This window comes from Nicotiana tabacum, chromosome 19, assembly GCF_000715075.1.
Source record: "Nicotiana tabacum cultivar K326 chromosome 19, ASM71507v2, whole genome shotgun sequence".
Taxonomy (NCBI): Eukaryota; Viridiplantae; Streptophyta; class Magnoliopsida; order Solanales; family Solanaceae; genus Nicotiana; species Nicotiana tabacum.
The window spans coordinates 125,355,067-125,378,707 of NC_134098.1; the positions used below are offsets into that span (position 1 = coordinate 125,355,067).

General features: G+C 38.5%; 1 protein-coding gene across 3 annotated transcripts; it reads left to right on the top strand.

Moving 5' to 3' along the window:
• The first annotated feature begins 157 nt into the window (after window positions 1–157).
• Window positions 158–11,018, top strand: LOC107800656 (rhodanese-like domain-containing protein 6). Of its 3 annotated transcripts, none has more exons than XM_075238561.1 (10): window positions 225–491; window positions 585–746; window positions 2,160–2,265; window positions 2,408–2,606; window positions 7,102–7,183; window positions 7,610–7,692; window positions 8,069–8,201; window positions 8,985–9,147; window positions 9,443–10,175; window positions 10,438–11,018. In XM_075238561.1, the coding sequence occupies exons 1-10, from the start codon at window positions 312–314 to the stop codon at window positions 10,457–10,459; spliced, it is 1,863 nt and encodes a 620-aa protein (XP_075094662.1). In that variant the 5' UTR covers window positions 225–311; the 3' UTR covers window positions 10,460–11,018. The 3 variants fall into 3 exon arrangements, with proteins under 3 accessions (XP_016479361.2, XP_075094662.1, XP_075094663.1); XM_075238562.1 differs by having other exon boundaries at window positions 226–491; window positions 585–705; window positions 2,158–2,265; XM_016623875.2 differs by lacking the exon at window positions 10,438–11,018 and having other exon boundaries at window positions 158–491; window positions 9,443–10,346.
• Window positions 11,019–23,641: the final 12,623 nt, after the last annotated feature.

Sequence of the window (23,641 nt, forward strand, 5' to 3'; positions counted from 1 at the left end):
TTAATATATTCCATATCCAAATATTATGATTTGTACATTTTGGAGCAAGTATTTCAAATTATGTTTTTTTTTGGGCAAAATTAAATATTAGTATGGGTTATTTTAATTGTGAAAAATGAAATCAGGTGATCATATTAACAAAAAATGTAATGTGGAGATTACTTTTTCTAATGCACCCAAAAAGCAACCAAGTTCTACAAGGCTACAAAAAATATAGGGGGCTAACTTACAATAAACCAAAGAAGAAGGACTTGCACGATCACGAAGAACAAGGGTTTAAGCAAATCTCCGAAGAAACCCTCGCATCATCAATGGCGAATCAGGAAGCAAAAAAGCAGGAAGAAGAAGAAGAAGAATACGGGGTGTTGTTATACTACAAGTACACTACCATTCCCGACCTCCAACAACTGTTCAACTTCTATGAATCCATCTGCAACACTCTTTCTCTCCTCGGTCGTGTTCGCCTCTCTCCCAATGGCGTCAACGTCACTGTAATCCCTCTCTTTTCGCCATTGAAAATGGAACATGAAAACCCCCATTTGTTCAAAATGATGATTCTGAGCTATTTAGGTGGTTTCCTGCAGGTTGGTGGCAAGTTATCTGCTTTGGAGGAGCATATTGCTGCAGTGAAGTTGAATTCTTTGTTTGATGGCACGGACTTCAAGCTTGCCTCTTGCCATGAACCTTCGAACGATAGGGTTGCCAAGGAATGTGGATTTACTTCCCTCTCCATACGTATTGTTAACGTTGGTTCACTAATTTCATCTTGTTCTTTTTTGTCTGTGTTCATTTGCAGTAATAAGTTATATGGTTGATTCTAGTTAGTGGCTAGGAAAGATCGAAACTTTCAGAAATTTTAGTTGTGTTAGATGCAAATTAGAGCCTAAATTGAATGAAAAACTTGCCCGTGTTTAGGGGTATGATAGAATTAAAGGGCATAATATGTGTGGGCAATTGGCATTGACCCTGCTCGGCAACTGGAGATATTGGGAGAGATTGCATGTTCCTCCTCACTGCTATTAATTTGCACCCCCGCGGTTACATTTCACAAACTTATTAACTTAAAGGGACCAAATAGTCAAGTCCACATTTTTGGTAGAAGTTCATATCAGATTTGGGATATACTAACCTACAAGCTCCCAAGTCAATTTTTTTAAATCAAGAAGTTCCTAAGTCATATATAGAGTATTAAGAAGGTGAACCTGCATTTGTTTCTAATATAGCTATTAGAAATTTGAACTATAACAGAAGTTTGATCTGTCCAAAAAGAAAAAAGAAAAATCTTCAATGAATTTTTTTAATTCTAGGTATTTGATCTATTAATCTTGACACCTCTATTGATATTTTTCCCAAATCATATAACTTGCTAAGGAACATAGGATAACGAGCAGCTAGAGCTATCTCCTCTAAAAGCCTTAGATGATTCTTATTTGTTAAGCAAAACCATTATAGCAATGTTTCGGATAATTGCATGTGGTCCTATCTCCTATGACACATTCAGGTATCAAGTTTGAAACTCGGGGGAGTATGGCCTGCCCTTCTACCCTATTTCTAACTTAAATATCAGGCTTTTGTTCACGGCAGGATTCAAACCTGTGACTTGCTCCTAACCCATACTTCATGAACTACATCCTTACCTTTGAACCAAAGCCCTTGCTGCAGACCATTGGAGCAATGCAGAAGTAGGCTATCGTGAAATTGTGATTCTACTCTGTCTTGGTCCTATCTAGCTTAAATGCCATTGCGGGTCTCGGTATTTGACTGGCATCTTCCACATTCGCATGATACTGCTGATATTTCGAACCAAAATACAATTAGGGTGTGGCTAATTTTGGTTTCTGCAAAAGAAAGTGAAATGCTGCAAGCGTCAGCTATCCATTTAACATGGCCAGCAAATCTTTGGATATAATGGAGAGGACTTCTGTATGGAATGAAAGTTCTATAATCAGGATGTTGAACTTGGTCTATGCTAATAAAGAGAGCACATAGATTGAAAAAAATTGAAACTGTGTAAGCAAATTTCATAAAAATAAACATGTTGGATTTTCTTCTATGAAGAGGAAAATCTGGCTAATGTTTGTTGAGTAATTGACTTTTAGTGAAGTTTGTTTCTCTCTCTCTCTCTCTCCAAGTGATACTAACCTCATCTTCTCACTCAGGAATTGGTAACTTTAAGTTCCTGTCCCCTGCAAAAGTCACCTGAAATTTCAAATGCAGGGAAGCATCTCTCTGCAGTTGAATTCCACTCTGTCCTTCACAATATTGGTTTGTACTCGACCTCTCTGATGAAGCTTAATCCATGTTCTTCTAAGTTAACTATGATCTTTCTGATGTTTGGATATTGGACTTTTGTAGAACGAATGTGCATATTTCTCTGGCAGCTGTTTAATTCTCAGTATTTTATTAGGGAACTCTCAGGACAAACTGATTCCAAGCAGCAATAACGGAATAGTCCTGATGGATGCAAGGAATTTATATGAGACTAGAATCGGGAAGTTCTATACTCCAAATGTGGAGACTTTGGATCCAGAAATCCGGCAGTACAGCGACCTTCCTTCTTGGATAGATAATAACTCTGAGAAGTTGCGTGGGAACAATATTCTTATGTAAGTATTGCTTAACAATATTGTATCATATTTGGGTGGATATATTCTGATGAACTGCAGGGAATATTTCTCTTATGTTCTTTCTTGTGATTTTGTGATATTGCTTTTTTATTCAATGGTATCATATGTGTCTTACATGGTGAAGAAACTGCACATGGGCTTACTTCTACTCAGTTAAAGCCTTGCTGCTATCCTGCTTCGCTGTTTTGTTCCCTTTAAATTTCTAATCTCTCATTGGTTTTATGTTACTTTCCAGGTGATGTGTATTGAAAACATCGAATCTGCGGCATTGTGCCTTCATGTTATTATACAGTAGTGAATTAAAAACTTGTTTCCTTTCGTCGATAATCGTACAACTTCAACTATTAAGTGTAGGACATATTGTATCTGCTGTCTAGTTGCAACTACTTCCATGCTTTATTCTTCTTGCATGTTTTAAAAAAAAATGTTTTTCTCCTTTTTTTTCTTGGATATGGCTAGACCCGGTACATTACTATCATTATATTATTTGGTGTATAGAAAAATTCCTTTAGGACTATTAGGAGGAAAAGATGGACTGATTTCCAAATGATATTATGTAAAATGCGTTTAATTCAGAATTAAGATGTAAAACTGCATCATGTAGATGCTTAATTATCAGAAGATAATGCTAATAACTTGCATGCATTTTAGGATATTGGTAATCTTGATATTTTATCGGAAACAACCCATCTACTCCTCCGGGGTAGGGGTAAGGTTTGCGTACACACTACCCTCCCCATACCCCACTTGTGGGATTTTACTGAGTTGTTGTTGTTGTTGGTAATCTTGATATTTCTTTAGGAATATTAGAATCTGGGGGAAAAAAATAGACGAAATGTTGCAAATAGAGCTGTCAAAACGGGCCGGCCCAGCCTAGCCCAGCCCTCGCGGGCCATGAAAGTTGATGGGTTAGGACGGGCTGGCCCTTCACGCAAAAGGGACTTAAAATGGCCAGCCCAACCCAGCCCTAAGAGGGCCGCGGGCTAGGACGGGCCAGCTCTTTATTTTTAGTCCTTTTTTATAAGATAATTTTATTTTCAAATGGTTAATGAAGCTTCAAGAATCAAGATATGATGACTAATAAAGAAATGGAAAAGACTTGAAAACATACCAACAAAAGTGAAACACACTTTATTATGAATTCATCAATACTTCGCATATATCAGAATTGCAATTTTGTCAATTAAAATCAGGAAACTAAATAATTGTCCAAGTTATTAATAGATCAGCCAAATATAAAAAATAAAAGTTCTACAACCAAAATATACTCTACTAGACTACTACGTAGTGTCTGATCAAATCTTAGGTCCATAATTAAACTGTCCCAGTAATATTGCTAAAAAAATATTGTATAATAAAAAAGTCATTAAACGAATGACATCAGTCATCACAAAAAATAAAAAGACCTTAATGAAATAAACTCCTCCTATAAAAAAGTTTCACGGGCACTTATATCATATATCCAATATCAACACATTGTCAAGACATATTTAAATCCGATTGTGATAAAGTTGTCTTAACATTTTCATCTTCATCTTCCTCTGCAATTCATATGCAATGTTGATTAGTTAAACATTAACAAATAACTGCATTTTAAAAATAAACGATATTAAATCCACATAAAAATATTACCACTTTGAGTTTGAGTAAAGCCGTGCAACCAATTTCGAGTAGCAACAAGTGTTTGGACATTTTCATGATGGATGCAACTTCTATACTTGGTGAGAACACGACCATCAATACTGAATGCTAATTCTGATGCTACAGTAGTAATCGGGATACTAAGTACATCTCGCGCCATTACTGATTCCAGAATGATTCTTCCAATACATGATAACATCCATTTTGCGAAACTTATCAAAATCAAGCTTTGGCTCCTCTAAATAAATATCCAATTCTGATTTTCCATCATTGGAAGCAGATTCATTCTCAAATGCTTTGAATTCCTATAAGTTAAACACATGACACTACACTTAAGAACAAATAATAATAATAATAACAGTGAAAAAAGAAAAAGAAAAATAAAATTACTTACATCGAATATTTTGAATCCCGTTCCTTTGGATATACTTCTTTCTTCACTTGATGTAGTCAGAGTACTAGAAGAAGCACTCGCAATATTTTACTTATTTGCGTAATGATCATAAAGCTTGTACAATTTATTTTTCACATGCTCTAATTGAATCCAAGTTAGAGTAACAGAACTTTAAAAATTATAACTTCATGCGAGGATCAAGGATTGCTCCAAAAGCAAGCACTACACTATATAACTTCCAGTATTTTTTAAACTTTTCGTGCATTCTTGAAGCCATTTCCTTAATAACTTCATCTTCATTATTCAAATTCTCATTAAGCATGCACTCAATTCTCCAAACTTGCATAAAATACAAGTTGGATGTTGGATAACTTGAACCAGAAATCAAGTTAGTTGTCTCGTAAAAAGGCTCCAAGAGTTGAAATATTTTCTCCTCCCTTCTTCACTGATCCAATGTAGGACAATAAGTATAATTTCTATCTATTAAATGTAGACTAGCAAAAGCCTTTTCATACTGGAGTGCACTATCAAGCATCATATATGTCGAGTTCCATCTAGTTGATACATCCAAACGTAAACCAAGATTTGTTTCAATTCCAACTTCCTTAACACATTGCTCAAACTTTTGTTTTCTCCCATCCGATCCTTTAACATACTTAACACTTTCTCTTATTGAATACAAAGAATCACTAACTGCTTTTAAACCCTCTTGAACAATTAAATTCAAAATATGAGCAGAACAACGCATGAAGAACTCACCATCATTCAACAAACTTTTTTGCAACCTAAGATGGCCTTTCAAAATATTTTGTAAGCTATCATTGGCAGTGGCATTATCTAAAGTGATTGAAAATACCTTCTTATCTATGCCCCATTCTTTCAAACAGTCATATATAGCAGTAGCCAATTTAACTCCAGTATGAGTAGGATACATACGATAGAAATTAAGAATTTTATAAACAACCTCCAATTTTCATCAACAAATTGGGAAGTTAAACAAATATATCCCTCCGAGTTAGATGATGTCCAACAATCAGAAGTCAAGCATACCTTATTAGGAATTTTTGCTAAGATTTGTTTTAGTTTCTCCTTCTCTCGGATATACACTTTCTTGACATCTGCAACACAAGTGTTCCTAGAAGGCATCGTAACATCTGGACTTATATAATTCACCCAAGACTTAATTCTATCATATTCGACAAAAGAATATGGCAAATTATGCTTAATAACAGCTTCAACAAGCATGCTACGGTGTGTCCATTGATCTATTTTTCTAGACTGCATTTTACCTTCTTGATTCAAGAACATTTGACCCAAATCATGAACTTTAAGCATTGGACAATGAGATTTATGATGATGCAAATGTGATGTTCCATAGTTTTTACCTTTGGGTCCTGGAGTTGAACCAACCTTAAATGGTTTCTTACACCCTTTACATGCAACCCTTTCAATTCCATCTTTAGCTCTGTCGATTCTTTTGAAGTAAAGCCACACATCTGATGTTAACTTAGTTTTTTTCTGACTTGGTTCTGCAGAATCATTTACTTCCACAATGTCATCAATATGTTCATGTGTTCCATTTGAATCATCCATTGGTCTTCCTGTAACAAAACGAAAAAGAAGTGTTAAGTTTATAAAGTAAACACTGCCACGACAAGTTAGTAAAACTTTTGTAAGAAAATAATTATTAAAGTGTGTACTTAACTTTTGAACCAAATGTATCCCAAATCTTGCATTCACGATGTAAATAAACAAAAACAAAAGCCTAAATATGATCCATGTACATATACAGATGCATACAGAATAGACATAAACCCAAAGTAAAATGAAGAAATACATATGCATGGGAATAAAATATGAAGCAAACAGAGCATTAGTCACGTACATAATGGATTGAATAGTCCAAATATTAAACTTATTTATTTGTAAGAAAGAAAGATTAGTAAACTCAAGAAAAAAAACTAATTACCTTGTAGTAAATCGTCGATGCCGAAGATTAAGAGAGAGGTAGCGATAAAGAATTAAGGATTGAGGGGAGGGAGGCAGAGAGTTGCGTTAGTATGTTGACTGTTGAGGAAGAAAAGTTTATGATTAGGGTGCAAGACTTACGTCTTTAGCCCATTCTGGGCCGCGGGCTAACTTGGGTCGGGCTTCTTAGCCTCAGTTGTAAAATGGGCTTAAAGTATCTTAGCCCAACCCTACCCTAGTAGTGGGCTGGATTGGGCTGGCCTCATGGGCTAAACCCATTTTGACGGCTCTAGTTGCAAAGTATATTGTATAAAATTGCATATAATTCAGAGTTAAGATATAGAATAGCAGCACGCAAACTCTTAATTATCAGATATAACACTATATGAATTGCATGCATTCTAGTCGTGATCTACACTCCACTGTTGACTGAGCATCTGGGTTTCCTATCACTCATTAATGTGTTTTCAGGTATTGTACTGGAGGAATTAGATGCGAGATGGCATCGGCCTATATCAGGTCTAAAGGTGCCGGCTTTGAAAAGGTTTTCCAGGTAAACTTTTAGGAGAATCAAACCCTTCTGGTGCACTTTTTAAATGTTGTTGTGTCTTTCTTCGGTATTGTTGCTACATTGAAAAATAAATTAAACTATGATTTCTGTTTTATTAAGTAAAATTCTGTTGAATGTGGAACCCTAACCTTGTGTCAATGGTTAGTTTTTTGAATTTCTTTTGAAACCATGAAGTTGGTCTTTTAAGCTTTGCCATGGTAAGACTGAAACTTTATAATGCAATAGATGGCCATGTTTTGAAGTATCCATGTTATGCTTTCTAAAAAATTTCTTTTGCGGAACAACCAGGTTCATTTTAAATTCCATTTTTTTAGAAATTCCATTTCATGATCATCTGAACTGTGGGTAAATTCTGGTTTGCGGGCTAAATATTGTTGAACGTTGATTCAAAGTACTTACTTTCCACAGCTTTATGGTGGGATTCAACGATATCTGGAGCAATTTCCTGATGGTGGTTTTTTCAGAGGAAAGAATTTTGTCTTTGACCACAGGTATGATCACTTTATTTCGGTGTTTCTTAGTCAATCCCTACTTGAATTGTTGGTTTCAGTGATCCAGCATTCCTACAGATGTGATTACAACTTCATTATTACTAGGAAACTCTTTATCCAAAATATATGTGTAGCTGCTTTTTATCTCACAAACCATAAAATAACATATAATGCGGCTCCCCATGTTAGCACATTAAGCATATGTAGGTCTTTAACTCGATACCTCTGTGTGTGTGTGTGTATATGTACGTACGTACGTACGCGCGTGTGTGTGTGTTACAAAAAATGCATATCACCAGAAATTTACCTTTTTCCCATGTCAATATCCATAGGAGGCATTCTCAATGTTTTACCATACACTTTCTGGTCTTGGCAGGGTTTCAGTTGGAAGTTCAGATTCAAGAATTTTGGGTACTTGTCTTCTCTGTAATTCTCCATTTGATGATTACTCCTCACGGAGCCGGTGCACATACTGTAGGATGCTTGTATTAGTCTGTGATAATTGCCGGGTAAGTATCACTAGGAAGATTGATCAAGCCTCTTAATTGCATTAGCTTAGTTGGGTACTTAAAACTATTTCATATCTCAGAAATTCAATGCATACTTTATCTTGTGTAGTACTTGAACAGTTGAACTGTTATTGCACGGTATATATAGAGTGATGAGGGCATGAAGCATTCCTCTTAGATGGTTAACTGGTAGATCTCAACCTATGCTTGTTGCCTTGTATGCCTCTAGGCCTATCCGTTGATAAATTTTAGCAATTTTTCGGTTCTTCCCATCAGAAGCCGTGATGATGGACATGCATACCTATTATGTAGTTTTAGGTTGATTCTCCTAAATAATTGATGACTAAGGGCCTATCTTCACTTCTATGCTTGTTTGGTCTTTCGGCGAACTAATAGATAGCTGCCTTTCAGTTAGAAGTACCTTATCTGTGCTTTGGGCTAATTAGTACTGCAGTTACCTCCCTTTCATTTCATTGCTTTATATTTTCATTTGTCCCACAAAGAATGACCTCTTCTTTAAAATAACTGTCAACTTTTAAAAAAAAAATCAATTGATGTAATAATATTGCTTTTTTATTTGAATTTTGATGCGACATCCATATACCCTTTTCAAATATTCAAATTTCCAAGTATTGCATTATTACTTTAACATAATGGTCTTGTCTCAACCATCTTGGAAGTCAACTCTGTTTGGTCATCTAAGGAGTATTTCCTTTTTGATTGTTTTGTCATCTTTTCTTCACCTCTCTCTTCCTTTTGTTAAATGTTTCTCCTGTCTTGCAGGAGAAGGATTCTTCTTATGTTTGTGAACTATGCCGGAAAAACAGCCAGTGTATTCAGCTAACTTCAGCAACAGATTTTGACAACTCAGTGGAAATATCAGAAGTCGCAGAGCTTGAAGCTGTCTCTACTTCAGACAGAGTAGCAGTACCTGCCTTGGTTTCAGGTAATAGTATGGTTTCTAGTATTGACTTTCAAGTTCCGCTTTGCTTGTACTCTTTGAACTTTGATCTAAGCGAGATTGTATGACTATCCAAAAATTGTAGAGTAGATAGATATGTGCCCTATCAATTTTAATTTAAGCCATGCAGTATGACAATTGAAAAATACTATAGTACACACTTTGTTGCCATCACAAACATATTTGGGAAAACTAATTCAGGGATATGCTTTAAAATATTTCTTTTCTCCTACTTGGTGTGTCAAGGCACTCTTTGACATTATGTAGAGATACACTGCAGGACCCAGGACATTGCGAAAATTGAGAATTCTTTGCCTTCATGGTTTTCGCCAGAATGCTTCTGGTTTCAAAGGTAGAACTGCATCTTTAGCCAAGAAACTCAAGAGCATTGCGGAGCTAGTTTTTGTGGATGCACCCCATGAATTGCCTTTCATTTATCAAATTCGTCAAAACTGCGATTCTGCATCAGAACTGGAAAATAACCATCCACTTTCAGAGAGTTGCAATAAAAAGTTTTCATGGTTAGTTGCACCTGATCACAAGGGGGAGAACGATTCTGATTGGAAGATAGCTGACAGTCCATTTGATCCTCTTCAGTACCAGAAACAAACTGAAGGTTTCGATAAATCAATTGCATATTTAAAAGCCTTATATTCTAAAGCAGGACCATTTGATGGGATACTGGGTTTTTCACAAGGAGCTGCAATGGCCGCTTTAGTTTGCCTGCATCAACAGAAGCTAATAGGAGAGATGGAATTCAGATTTGCGATCCTGTGCTCTGGATTTGCTGTCAATATGAACAATTGTCAGCAAGGATCAATCAATGTTCCTTCACTTCATATATTTGGCAGCGACAAGGGTAAAGATAGGCAGATAGCGAATGAAGCTAGTAGACACCTTGCTTCTGTGTTTGAGAATGGCTGCTCTGTTGTTATTGAGCATGACTTTGGTCATATAATTCCAACACGACCTCCGTATATAGACCAGATAAAAGATTTCCTCAAACGTTTCCTGTAAGTTATTTACCTAACGTAACTCGGGCTTCGAGTCATTGATCAATAGAGCCTTGATGCACACCATCTTTTGCTGTAAGAGATTTGGGATTATGCTAGCTTGTACCATATGTTACAACTTGATGTTTGGCATATTTCGATATGTGTTGATGTTACTTTACCCATGTTTTAACCACTTCTTGATGTTATTTAATCTTTAAAACTCCCAACATGGTGTAATTATTGGTTTGATGACTAATTAAGTTATGTGTGACGATTTAAGGTGTTCGGAGTGCAAAATATGAAGAAAAGGTGGTTTAGCCAGAGGAAGAAGGGTTGGATGCGTCGCATCCAACCTAGGAAAACATCATCCTGCGTGCAACCTTAGCAGTGAAGTTGGGCCATAGCGTTCGCCATCGCGTGCGAAACTGGGAAGTAGAAGAGAAGGCTGGATGCGTCGCGTCTACCCTCACATGCAAAGTTAAGAAATGGAGGACGAGGTGGATGCGTCGCATCCGCCTTAGCATCAACCCCTGAAGCCGATTTGGACTAGAGTTAGGAGAACTCTAGATTACAACTTTTGGACGCAATATATAAGCTTTAAAACGCCTCTTGTAGAGGGGAGAGACGGGGGAAGAGAAGAAAAAAGGCTATAACCAAGTTCAAAGACCACGGAATTCGTCTGGAGTTTTATCCTTTCTTTCTTTTATTGATTTTTATGCAATCTTATAAAATTTGGGATGATTGCCTGAATATGAGTGGCTAAGAACCCTATTATTCTAGGGTCATGGGTATACATGAATGTTGATGTTTGAAGTTTAATTTGACGACGTTGGGTTTATCATATTGGGTTGTTTATTTAATTCTGTTTCTAATTATTTTGCTGAGTAATTAACAGTGAAATACTATCTACGAATCTAGAGTTGAACTCGAAAGTGGGAACCCTAGACTGCATATAGAAGTAAATAGAGTAAGTTTTCAAAACCCGGGCATCGGGGAAAGGATTCGCGATTAGGATAGACATATACCTAATTGCCTTACTCGGTTAAAATACAGGAATTGTAAATGAGTTCTTGTTAAACTTAATTCCATAGACATATAGGTATTAAGTTAACTTGAGCATGCGAGTAAGAACTCGACAGATTCTTACGAGTGAAATTAACCCTGTGAATCAACAATTCAGATAAATCAATTAGCTATTTTAAAATACGAATGCAACATGAATGTTAGATGACCCGTGACCCTGGAATATTATATCCTATTGATTGTTGAACAAAACTATTTAAGTGTTGTGTTGAATTCTTAGCGATTCATTATTTGATCGTCCGTAGGTAGTAAGTTAGAAAATTATATATTTTGTTAGAAATATCTTGAATCAATAAGCTATTCGAGTTTGAATTAGTCAAAGTTAATCATAAGTCTTCGTGGGAACGATACTTTATTCACTACTTTATTACTTGACGACCACGTATACTTGCGTGAGTGTGTTTGGCCGTAACAAGTTTTTGGCGCCGTTGCCGGGGACTTAGAAATTAGCTACGTGACTAAGTTAAGCTTTTATTAGATATTTGTTTTCAAGTTTTAATTTTCAGTTTGCCTGGTTTGTGTCAACGCAGGGTCTTCTCTCGAATGCAGAGGAGTAGAAGTGCAAACAACCTCATTCCTCTTGATCCAGAAATTGAACGAACACTACATAGAGTGAGAAGGGAACACGAAGCTAGAACGAGAATAGAAAGAGAGTTGGACATCGCAGTCCAACCACAGCCAATAGATATGGCAGGCAATGAAGAGCGTCCGGTAATTGAAGCCGCAAGGCCCAATCTTGCGAATATGACTCAGGCTATTGTGAAGCCTGATATCACTGGGCATTTTGAACTCAAACAGTACATGGTACAGCTGATTCAGTCCACAGGACAATATGTGGGTCTATCTCATGAGGACCCGCAGAGGCATATTCAGAACTTCTTGGAAATCACGGACACTTACAATTATCCGAACGTCTCCAAGGACTATGTCAGGCTGACACTATTCCCTTTTTCACTGTTGGGGGAAGCTAAAGAATGGTTGCAAAAGGAGCCCGCGAACTCTATCCACACTTGGGATGATCTAGCAAGGAAATTCCTGATCAAGTTTTTCCCAACTAAGAAGACAAAGTCGCTGAGGAGCCAAATTCTTGGGTTCCAACAACGGGATGGCGAGACACTTCGTCAAGCTTGGGAAAGATACAAGAAGCTACTCAGAGACTGCCCGCATCATTGTCAAACTGATGAGGTATTGGGTCACACTTTTGTTGATGGGTTAGATGAAGCATCAAAGATGAATCTTGACTCAACTTGTGGGGGTAGTTGCATGGCAAGACCGTATAGTGAAATACAACTCTTGCTAAATAATTTCACTGCTAATGACCATAATTGGCAAGGAGAGGGGGATTCACAAATGGGAATTAAACAGAAGGCCGCCGGTTTGATTGAGCTTGATGACTTTTCCGCCATGAGAGCCGATATAGCAAAATTGGCAAATCAGATGAATAGAATGACAACACAACAAATGCAACATGTACAGCAGATGTCTATTTGTTGCGAACTATGCGGAGACAGTCATATGATTGACATGTGCCCCACGAATCCTGAATCTATATACTATGTGGGGCAACAAAACAGAGGTCCTATGAATCAACATGCGCAATATGGGAACACTTACAACCCAAACTGGAGGAATCATCCTAACTTCTCATGGGGCGGAAGTCAACAGAATCAGTATAGGCCTCAAGGAATTTTACTCAACCTCAGAAGCCACCCCAACAAATGGAAGAAAGTACGAATGACTTGCTGAAAAAGTTGTTGCTAGACAATCAACAGCTCAGGACCGATTTCAGAAATCTTGAGAGGCAAATGGGGCAGTTAGCAGCAAACCAAAATACTAGACCTACAGGCTCACTTCCCAGTGATACAGAGAAGAACCCTCAAGTTAATGCAGTTACACTTAGAAACGGGAGGAACTAGAGGAAGTGCCAAGGAAGATAAAAGAAAAACCTATACCTGGGGGGAGTTGACACCTAAGGCAACACAAGAGTCAAAGGAAGATGATGCAAGTTCAGAGCGAATGGAGGTTACAAGGCCACCACCACCTTTCCCCCAAAGATTGCAGAAAAGGAATGACGATCGCATGTTCAACAAATTTCTCTCCATGTTGAGTCAGGTTCAATTAAATATTTCATTAGTGGATGTACTTCGTGAAATTCCAAAGTACGCTAAGTACATAAAAGACATAGTGGCTCATAAGAGGAAATTGACTGAGTTCGAGACGGTTGCACTTACTGAGGAGTGCACATCAAGGGTCCAAAACAAGCTTCCCCAAAAGCTTAAGGATCCTGGCAGCTTCACCATTCCAGTACAAATCGGTAATATTGACGTGGGACGTGCTCTGTGTGATTTGGGTGCAAGCATAAATCTGATGCCTTTATCCTTGTTTAAGCAATTAGGTCTGGGAGCTCCGAGACCAACCACCGTGATGTTGCAATTAGCTGATAGGTCCATAGCCTACCCCGAAGGAGTGATTGAAGATGTGCTGCTGCAAATTGGAAAATTCATCTTCCCAGCTGACTTCATTATTCTAGACTTCGAGGCTGATGAACAAGTTCCAATCATATTGGGACGACCTCTCTTGGCTACTGGCGATGCAATAATTAAAGTGAGAGAAGGGAAAATGATTATGAGAGTGGACAACGAGGAAGCAGTCTTCAATGTCTACAAAGCAATCCAACTTCCCCGCCACTATGAGGAGCTCTCTATGATATCTGTGGTGGAGGTGGATGAGAAACTTCTTGACACGAGTGTATATCTAGACGACTGTTTAGAAAAAGCAATCATGATGTTTGATAGCTTGGAGATGGATGATGAGGTTGAGGAGATGATGCATATCCTAGATACATCATGTGGTTACATGCAAGGAATAATCCCGTTTGAGCCCCTGAATAGGCCAAGTGGCCCCCCACCAAAGCCGTCAATTGAAAAAGCTCCAAATTTGGAACTTAAACCCCTACCCCTCACCTTCAATATGCTTATTTGGGAAGTTCTGACACTTTACCTGTTATTATTTCTGCTCACTTGTCTAAATTACAGGAAGAAAAGCTATTAAGGGTGCTACGTGAGCACAAGCGAGCAATTGGGTGGACAATGTCTGACATTAAAGGCATTAGTCCAGCTTTCTGCATGCACAAAATCCTCATGGAGGACGGACACAAGCCAAGTGTAGAACACCAACGCCGACTAAATCCAATCATGAAAGAAGTGGTAAGAAAAGAAGTGATTAAGTGGCTTGATGCAGGTATTGTATTTCCAATCTCTGATAGTAAATGGGTAAGCCCCGTTCAATGTGTGCCGAAGAAAGGGGGATAACCGTAGTAGTTAATGAAAATAATGACTTAATTCCTACAAGAACTGTCACTGGATGGAGAATTTGCATAGATTACAGAAAACTGAACAATGCCACCCGGAAAGACCACTTTCCCCTTCCTTTTATTGACCAAATGCTTGATAGATTAGCTGGCCAGGAATACTACTGTTTCCTGGACGGTTATTCGGGGTATAATCAGATTGCTATAGCCCCAGAAGACCAAGAGAAAACTACATTTACATGTCCTTATGGCACGTATGCGTGCAAGAGAATGCCCTTCGGTCTTTGTAATGCACCTGCGACTTTTCAAAGGTGTATGATGGCTATTTTCACTGACATGGTTGAAAGATTTGTAGAAGTATTCATGGACGATTTTTCTGTGTTTGGATGTTCTTTTGATAGTTGTTTGATGAACCTTGATAAAGTGCTAGCTAGGTGTGAAGAGACGAACTTGGTGCTAAACTGGGAAAAGTGCCATTTCATGGTACGTGAAGGTATAGTTTTGGGGCACAAGGTTTCAAAAGATGGTCTACAGGTGGATAAAGCAAAGGTGGAGACGATTGAAAAATTGCCCCCGCCGACATCCATCAAAGGCATTCGCAGTTTCTTGGGTCATGCAGGTTTTTATCGTCGTTTTATTAAAGATTTTTCGAAAATTTCTTCCCCTTTGTGCAGGCTTCTAGAGAAAGATGTTACCTTCAAGTTTGATAATGCATGTCTGAAAGCATTTGAGGAGCTGAAGGGAAGATTGGTGACTACACCAATTATCATTGGCCCCGATTGGGCACAACCATTTGAGTTGATGTGCGATGCAAGTGACATAGCAATTGGAGCGGTGTTGGGGCAAAGGAGGGATAAAATCTTTCACTCCATTTATTATGCAAGCAAAACTATGAATCCAGCTCAGATGAATTATACAGTGACTGAAAAGGAGTTGCTTGCAGTGGTGTGGGCGTTTGACAAGTTCAGATCCTATCTAGTGGGAACCAAAGTCATCGTCTACACAGATCATTCAGCTATCAGATACTTATTTGAAAAGAAAGACGCCAAGCCGAGGCTGATTCATTGGGTCCTCCTCTTGCAAGAATTTGACTTAGAGATCCGAGATCGAAAAGGGACAGAAAATCAAGTGGCCGATCATTTGTCCAGATTAGAAAGTCGGGACCATGTAGCTGAAGGAGGGTCAATTAAAGAAACATTTCCGGATGAGCAAATATTAGCAGTCACCTCAGGTGAAGCCCCATGGTATGCAGATTATGTGAATTTTATCGCAAGTGGGGTGACGCCACTAGAATGGACAGCTGACAATAGAAGAAGATTCCTACATGATGTAAGGTTCTACGTGTGGGATGAGCCATTCCTATATAGGCAGTGTGCAGATCAGTTGGTGAGAAGGTGTGTTCCTGAGGAAGAGATGAAGGCTATACTACATGACTGCCATGCGTCACCATATGGAGGTCATCACGGCGGGGATAGAACCGCCCAAAAAGTGCTACAATCAGGTTTTTATTGGCCAAAATTGTTTAAGGATGCACATGCCTTCGTTAAAAATTGTGATAGATGCCAAAGAACTAGAACTATCACGAGGAAGCACGAGATGCCCTTGCAAAATATTCTGGCGGTAGAACTTTTTGATGTTTGGGGGATTGATTTTATGGGACCATTCCCATATTCTAACGGGCACAGATATATCTTGGTGGCGGTCGACTATGTTTCTAAGTGGGTAGAGGCCATTGCTCTTCCTACTAACGACGCAAAGGTTGTGGTAGGCTTTGTAAAGAAGCACATCTTCACACATTTTGGGACTCCAAGAGTGTTGATAAGCGACGGGGGAACTCACTTTTGTAACAAACTGCTGAATAATATTCTTGCAAAATACGGAGTCAAGCACAAAGTTTCCACTGCCTATCATCCCCAAACGAGTGGTCAAGTAGAAGTTTCCAACAGAGAGGTCAAGCAGATTTTGGAAAAGACAGTAAGTATGAATAGAAAGGACTGGGCCGGGAAGCTGGATGACGCATTATGGGCATATCGCACTGCGTACAAGACCCCAATAGGCACTTCTCCGTACAGGTTGGTTTATGGGAAGGCCTGCCATCTGCCCGTCGAGCTTGAACACAAAGCATATTGGGTGATTAAAAAGCTAAATATGGAGATGGACTTGGCCGGTGAGAAGAGATTGCTACAACTCAACGAGCTTGATGAGTTTCGATTGCATGCGTATGAAAATGCCAAATTGTATAAAGAGAAGACCAAAAGATGGCATGATAAGCATATCCAACATCGTGAGTTTGAACCAGGTCAAGAAATTCTACTGTTTAATTCAAGGCTAAAGCTTTTTCCAGGAAAGCTTAAATCTCGATGGTCGGGTCCGTTTGAAGTGGTTAGTGTGAAACCTCATGGTGCGATAGAATTGTGTGATAAGGGGTCCAATACGACATTCTTGGTAAATGGCCAAAGAGTAAAACACTATTGGGGTGGTGACATTGCACGTCACAAGACCACAATGGATTTAGTGGAGGCATGAAGAACATGTTGCGTCGTGCCGCGACGTTAAATCAGGCGCTTCTTGGGAGGCCACCCAAGTTAGTTAGTTTATTTTTTTTTATTTTTTTTATTTTTTTTGTAGGACGTAGAAAAAAAAAAAAAGAAGTTCCCCAGATATGAGAAAACGAGGCGGATGCGTCGCATCCCCCTCAGCAAAAAATTTTTGACGGGCCAATTGCTCAAGGCAGTGAAGTCTGCCTATCGCGTCCGTGTCGCGTCCGAAAATTTTTTTTTGAAGGAAGACAAGGGGATGCGTCGCGTCAAAGCTCGCACGCACAGGTAAGTACTATATATTTTAACACATCTTAAGATAACGAATTCGTTAAAAACTCTTCTTGCGACGCATCCACTCGTCTCTTTTTGCGACGCCTACGAACGCAGAACGGATTTCTTTAATCGAAATTGCAACGCATACAAACGCGACAGGTACGCATCATCCTCTTCGTTCTTCCGTTGGCTTCTCTCCTAATTCTTCTCTCTTCCCTCCCTCAATGGTAGCAACAAGTAGGTTTTGCAATTTCAAAAATTTTTTAGGGCTGTCGTTCTTGGTCGTTGTAATGGTTGCGAGATGATAAACTATAATTCCCTTCATCTCGTCAAACTTTGGGAGGGTAGTTGCATTGCTCAACTAATAGAATGAACTAGGCACACTTGTTGCATACCACATGTTCGACGAATTGTCCCTGAGGAAAATTTAGGCGTCGGTGAAGTCTGAGTAACCGAGCAACATTGGTGTATGCTTGAGAATAAGTGTGGGGTCGAGTGAGGGGCTATGTGAAATTGAATTTTTGAAGAGAGTTATCACATACTTGCTGAAAGTCATGAGCTACAATTCCATGAAGTAGTGAATGGCATGACTTTACGAATAATTTGAAGTCTGCAAGCTGTTGCAATTGCTTTCAAGCTGAACTTCGCTGTTTCATCTGCTAATTGTTGAATTCTTTGCATTGCAGGTACTTAGATTCGTAAAATGACAGCAGTGAGTAAACCATCCAAGCAACAAGACAAAGATGGTAACAAGCAACCGCCCAAAAAGCCTACCGGAAGGGCAGCGGGCGGTCCAAATCCACAGAAAAAAAGAAAGCGGACGGAGAAGGAAATGGAACTGCTGCCTAGGCAGTTAAGTGATGATTCAGAGCAAGAGGAGGAGGAAACATTAGTCAGGAGGACAGTGAAGAAGGGTATTACACCAAGCAAAGGAATAGAGATAAGAGAGCCTGTGACATACCAAAGAAAAGCTTCGAAAATGAGTGATCCGACTGATAAAGGGAAGGAGAAGATGACTACAGAATCTGAATCCGATTCCGATTCGGACAATGACCACCTACATGTCAACATGAGTGATGAAGACGAGGGTGAACCCATAGACCGAGTTGATTGGGAGAAAAACTTTGTTAATGAGAAGGCATTCCGAGCCTATAAGAAGATACTGGTTTCAAAGAAGTATATTCCGGAAAAGCCGATAAACATCGGACCACTTAAGAAAAAGTACTCAGAGTTTCTAAAGTCAATTCGAGAGGTGCAAAAATGGGGACCCATCTTGAAAGGTCACGGCAAAGCCAACCTCACCATTGTTAGAGAGCTCTACGCCAATTGGCGTCACGCCAGGGGAAACATTGTGCGAGTAAGAGGGGTAGATATTAATGTGTCAGCTGAAGCTCTGAATAACTTCTTAAGGGTGCCACACACACTTACAGATAGGTTTGACTCCATATGCAAAACACCAGATTATGCACACATTAAGTCTGTCCTATGCCCTACCAGGAAGGATGCAGAATGGAAGCATGGGAGTATGGAGTACCACTCTATAGCCAAGGAATTCATGAGTGCGTTAGCACGTGTGGCTCTAAATTTCATATGTAACCGCCTGATGCCATGCCAACATAAAACTGATGTCCCTCGTTACCGCGCACTCGTATTATATGCTTTATTAGAGGGGATACCACTCAACTTAGGAGCCATCATGCATGATCAAATGCAGCGAACCAGGATGAATTACAAGTGGAGGCTGTTCTTTGCTAATACCCTAACGGCTTTTTTGACAGAGATGGGAGTACTATGGGACAAGGAGAATGACGACATTGAGGCTAAAGTTCCAGGACCATATGATGTCACTCATGTTCTAGAGCCGAACAAGGGAAGGTCTTCTAAGCTCACCATTCAACAATTATTTGAGCAAATGCAAGCAGATATGCAAGAGAACAGGGCTGAGCTGATAGCGACTCGTGTCGAGTTGAGTGCCACCAGGGATGAGTTGAGACAGACTCGTGCGGATCTAAGCCGAGTTCAGACCGAGCAGGCCACGATGATGAAGGAGATATCATTACTCCTCAGAGCTCTGGTTCAATGTGCAGGTACAGACATCTCCCAGCTGATTGCATCATCCACTGCCGGACCATCCACTCCTGTTCCTCCCATAGTCACTGAGGCTCCACTCAACAGGCCTACTGAGGTCGCTGTAACACCTGCTACAGAATCAGCACCAGTTGTTGATGATAGGAATGCTATGGATGCAGATGCTCCTCCACAGACTGCGGATGAGCCCTCCACCTTGACTTGAGGGAGTTCTTCTCACCCTACTTTACCTTGTTTGTGTGCGTTGGGGACAACGCACAGTCCTAAGTGTGGGGTGGGGGTGATTCATGTTTTGATGTATGGATGAATGTACTAAAATATTCACTGGATTAATGGCATAAAATAGCAGTAAATTCATCTATATGGAGTAACTATCAGTTTATCATTATTAAAAAAAAAAAAAAATAAATAAAAAATAAAAAAAATATATATATATATATATATATATATATATATATAGTATCTTTGTAGATAGTAATAATCCCCTGTGGTTTTTCTTTGTGCCTCGGTTCTTTTCCATGGGATGTAGTTTGAACCGGGTAATTTTGTTTTCTTTTTAGAGTAGAGTAGGAATGTAGGGAATAAAAGGAGGAAGAATGATGAACCTAGGTGACCTTGACTTGGTTGATAATGGCATATTTAGGCTTTTACATATGTAATATCTTCCCTTCTCACTCTGAAATTATTGATGATGCCTTGTTAAAATGAATAGCATGTTTTGTGGCGCCTATTTCTCATTTTCTTGACTTGTGTTCACTTTGCGCTTAATGCTTAATATCTCGTTGCTCCGTGAATACTTGCATTGTTTGAGAGTCGGAATGTGACCGTCCTTAATGAGTCATGTGCCATGTGTGGTAAGGTTTTTGTGTAGTCCATGTAGTGTACTTGTGTCTAGAACTTGCCCGGTATGTGAGTTGAAGCGAAATTTGAGGTGATGCTCAGTTTGAAAAATGATTTTAGGCTTTCTTTGAATTTTTTTTTTTTGAGCTTAATTGCTTATCCCAAATAAAATTGATCCTTAGTTAACCCTTTTGAGCCTATTGACTTTTGTTTGGTACCCGCATTACAAGCCTACACCCTTTTTATTCTTAATTGACATTGTTTTGATCCTTTTACCTCTTAAAGCACTTTAATTGTTAGATGAGCGCTAAAAGAAGTAAGAAGGGACTAAGTGTGGGGTGACTTTTGAGTGGAACCAATGAAAGAAAAAAAGGGTGCACTTATTTTGTAAAATAATACGCCACTAGCGAAAATTGAAAGAAAAAAAAAAGAAAAGAAAAATATAGATGAATAAATTGTTGTCTTGTTCTTGCTAGTGGGTATGAATTAAAGTAGTGCTTAAAGAAAGAGGAAATATTGTTTGGAGTGATATTATTGGTGAAATTGAAAGGGTGTTGAAGAATTCGCGCTTAAGTTATTTGATGATGTGTTAAAGTGCTTAGGAGGGTGAGTCACTATTCCTTAAATATATCCTACCCGTCCCTTAGCCCACATTACAACCATGAAAAAGTCCTAATTGATTTTAGATCGAGCGAGCTTACATTAGTAGAGATTTACATTAAGGGCAAGCCTATGGTACCAATTACATGCATGTGACTTCTTTTGTGAGAGTGAGCAATTTTCTTTGTGAGCATGAGATTCGAATGTGTGGATTGATTTTACTCTCTCTGCTTTTGTTGTGAGGGCACATGGTTTCACGAGGGATAGGTAACGTTATTAGACTTCTCTATGATGTTGGTTGTTCAAGCCATGAGTGCATTGTGACATCGAGTCGGTTTTTGAGGTTAGGATTGTTGTGAGCATGTTGTCTTTGTTCGAATATGTTTAAAGAAGGGCATAAGAAAAGGAAAGTGTGTTGATGCATAGTCTAGAGCCTAATTGTAGCAAATAACCATGGGCATAAATGTAGTGTGCTTTGAATGATAAGAGCTTAATTTTATTTTGTTTACTATAGTGATGGTTTGTTCGAGGACGAACAAAGGTTTAAGTGTGGGGTAGTGATGTTTGGCATATTTCGATGTGTTGATGTTACTTTACCCATGTTTTAACCACTTCTTGATGTTATTTAATCTTTAAAACTCCCAACATGGTGTAATTATTGGTTTGATGACTAATTAAGTTATGTGTGACGATTTAAGGTGTTCGGAGTGCAAAATATGAAGAAAAGGTGGTTTAGCCAGAGGAAGAAGGGTTGGATGCGTCGCATCCAACCTAGGAAAACATCATCCTGCGTGCAACCTTAGCAGTGAAGTTGGGCCATAGCGTTCGCCATCGCGTGCGAAACTGGGAAGTAGAAGAGAAGGCTGGATGCGTCGCGTCTACCCTCACATGCAAAGTTAAGAAATGGAGGACGAGGTGGATGCGTCGCATCCGCCTTAGCATCAACCCCTGAAGCCGATTTGGACTAGAGTTAGGAGAACTCTAGATTACAACTTTTGGACGCAATATATAAGCTTTAAAACGCCTCTTGTAGAGGGGAGAGACGGGGGAAGAGAAGAAAAAAGGCTATAACCAAGTTCAAAGACCACGGAATTCGTCTGGAGTTTTATCCTTTCTTTCTTTTATTGATTTTTATGCAATCTTATGAAATTTGGGATGATTGCCTGAATATGAGTGGCTAAGAACCCTATTATTCTAGGGTCATGGGTATACATGAATGTTGATGTTTGAAGTTTAATTTGACGACGTTGGGTTTATCATATTGGGTTGTTTATTTAATTCTGTTTCTAATTATTTTGCTGAGTAATTAACAGTGAAATACTATCTACGAATCTAGAGTTGAACTCGAAAGTGGGAACCCTAGACTGCATATAGAAGTAAATAGAGTAAGTTTTCAAAACCCGGGCATCGGGGAAAGGATTCGCGATTAGGATAGACATATACCTAATTGCCTTACTCGGTTAAAATACAGGAATTGTAAATGAGTTCTTGTTAAACTTAATTCCATAGACATATAGGTATTAAGTTAACTTGAGCATGCGAGTAAGAACTCGACAGATTCTTACGAGTGAAATTAACCCTGTGAATCAACAATTCAGATAAATCAATTAGCTATTTTAAAATACGAATGCAACATGAATGTTAGATGACCCGTGACCCTGGAATATTATATCCTATTGATTGTTGAACAAAACTATTTAAGTGTTGTGTTGAATTCTTAGCGATTCATTATTTGATCGTCCGTAGGTAGTAAGTTAGAAAATTATATATTTTGTTAGAAATATCTTGAATCAATAAGCTATTCGAGTTTGAATTAGTCAAAGTTAATCATAAGTCTTCGTGGGAACGATACTTTATTCACTACTTTATTACTTGACGACCACGTATACTTGCGTGAGTGTGTTTGGCCGTAACACAACTTCTGTATAACTATTAATCAGAATCCCTGTTTTCAAAAGTGTGCAATCTTGTTCTTTGCATCTTTTGTCTTCTGAAGTCAATTCGTTTAATTCTTCAGAACTCATGTAAGCGAGATCGATTGAATTATTCATATGATAGTGCTCCCTTGGTAAAGTACCATTTCCAGTTTCTGCTTTTCAAGAGTTGACACTTAACTTTGATCATGATGTTTCTATATCTCTTTTATACATATTTCTTTTTAACTTTCTATCGTCATTATAGTTTGTAAACTTTGAATATCATTTGTATAACGATTAATTTTTCGTGTTCGTTCTTTCAAAAATTAACCAAATTGACTAACTTAAAGTCAAGGTAGATAATGTCACTATAGTTTAGGACAACAGAAGCATCTGAAAGACATACAGTTGTAGTTTATAATAACCTTTATATTGTCCATTTGTACTTAAGATCATATTATTCATCTCCGACTTTTTGTATCCTTAACCAAATTAGAGAGAAAAAAAGAATTGTTATTAAAAAAATACATATAGAAGCTAGCAGCAACCACGATTCATCTTATTCGTTTTCAGAATTTTAAAATGTGTACGACACTTCTTTCCTTCTCTTTACAATGAGATCTTATTCGTTTTCAGAATTTTAAAATGTGTACGAAAATTCTTTTCCTTCTCTTTACAAGGAAAAAATAAAACAACAATAATTGCTGTTTTGAAGTGAAAAATGACTTTTACCAAAATTAAGAAGCAATAGCAAATATATGAAAATACACTTTGTGTGTATCGCTAGAAGAAACACCTGTCCTCCCCCTCCCTGCCCCCTCAAAAAAAAAGAAA

Coding starts and splice junctions, on each gene's coding strand:
- LOC107800656 (XM_016623875.2), top strand. CDS start 171: ATGCACCCAAAAAGCAACCAAGTTCTACAAGGCTACAAAAAATATAGG. Junction 2,607..7,101: donor CGTGGGAACAATATTCTTAT/GTAAGTATTGCT, acceptor ATGTGTTTTCAG/GTATTGTACTGGAGGAATTA. Junction 7,184..7,609: donor GCTTTGAAAAGGTTTTCCAG/GTAAACTTTTAG, acceptor TACTTTCCACAG/CTTTATGGTGGGATTCAACG.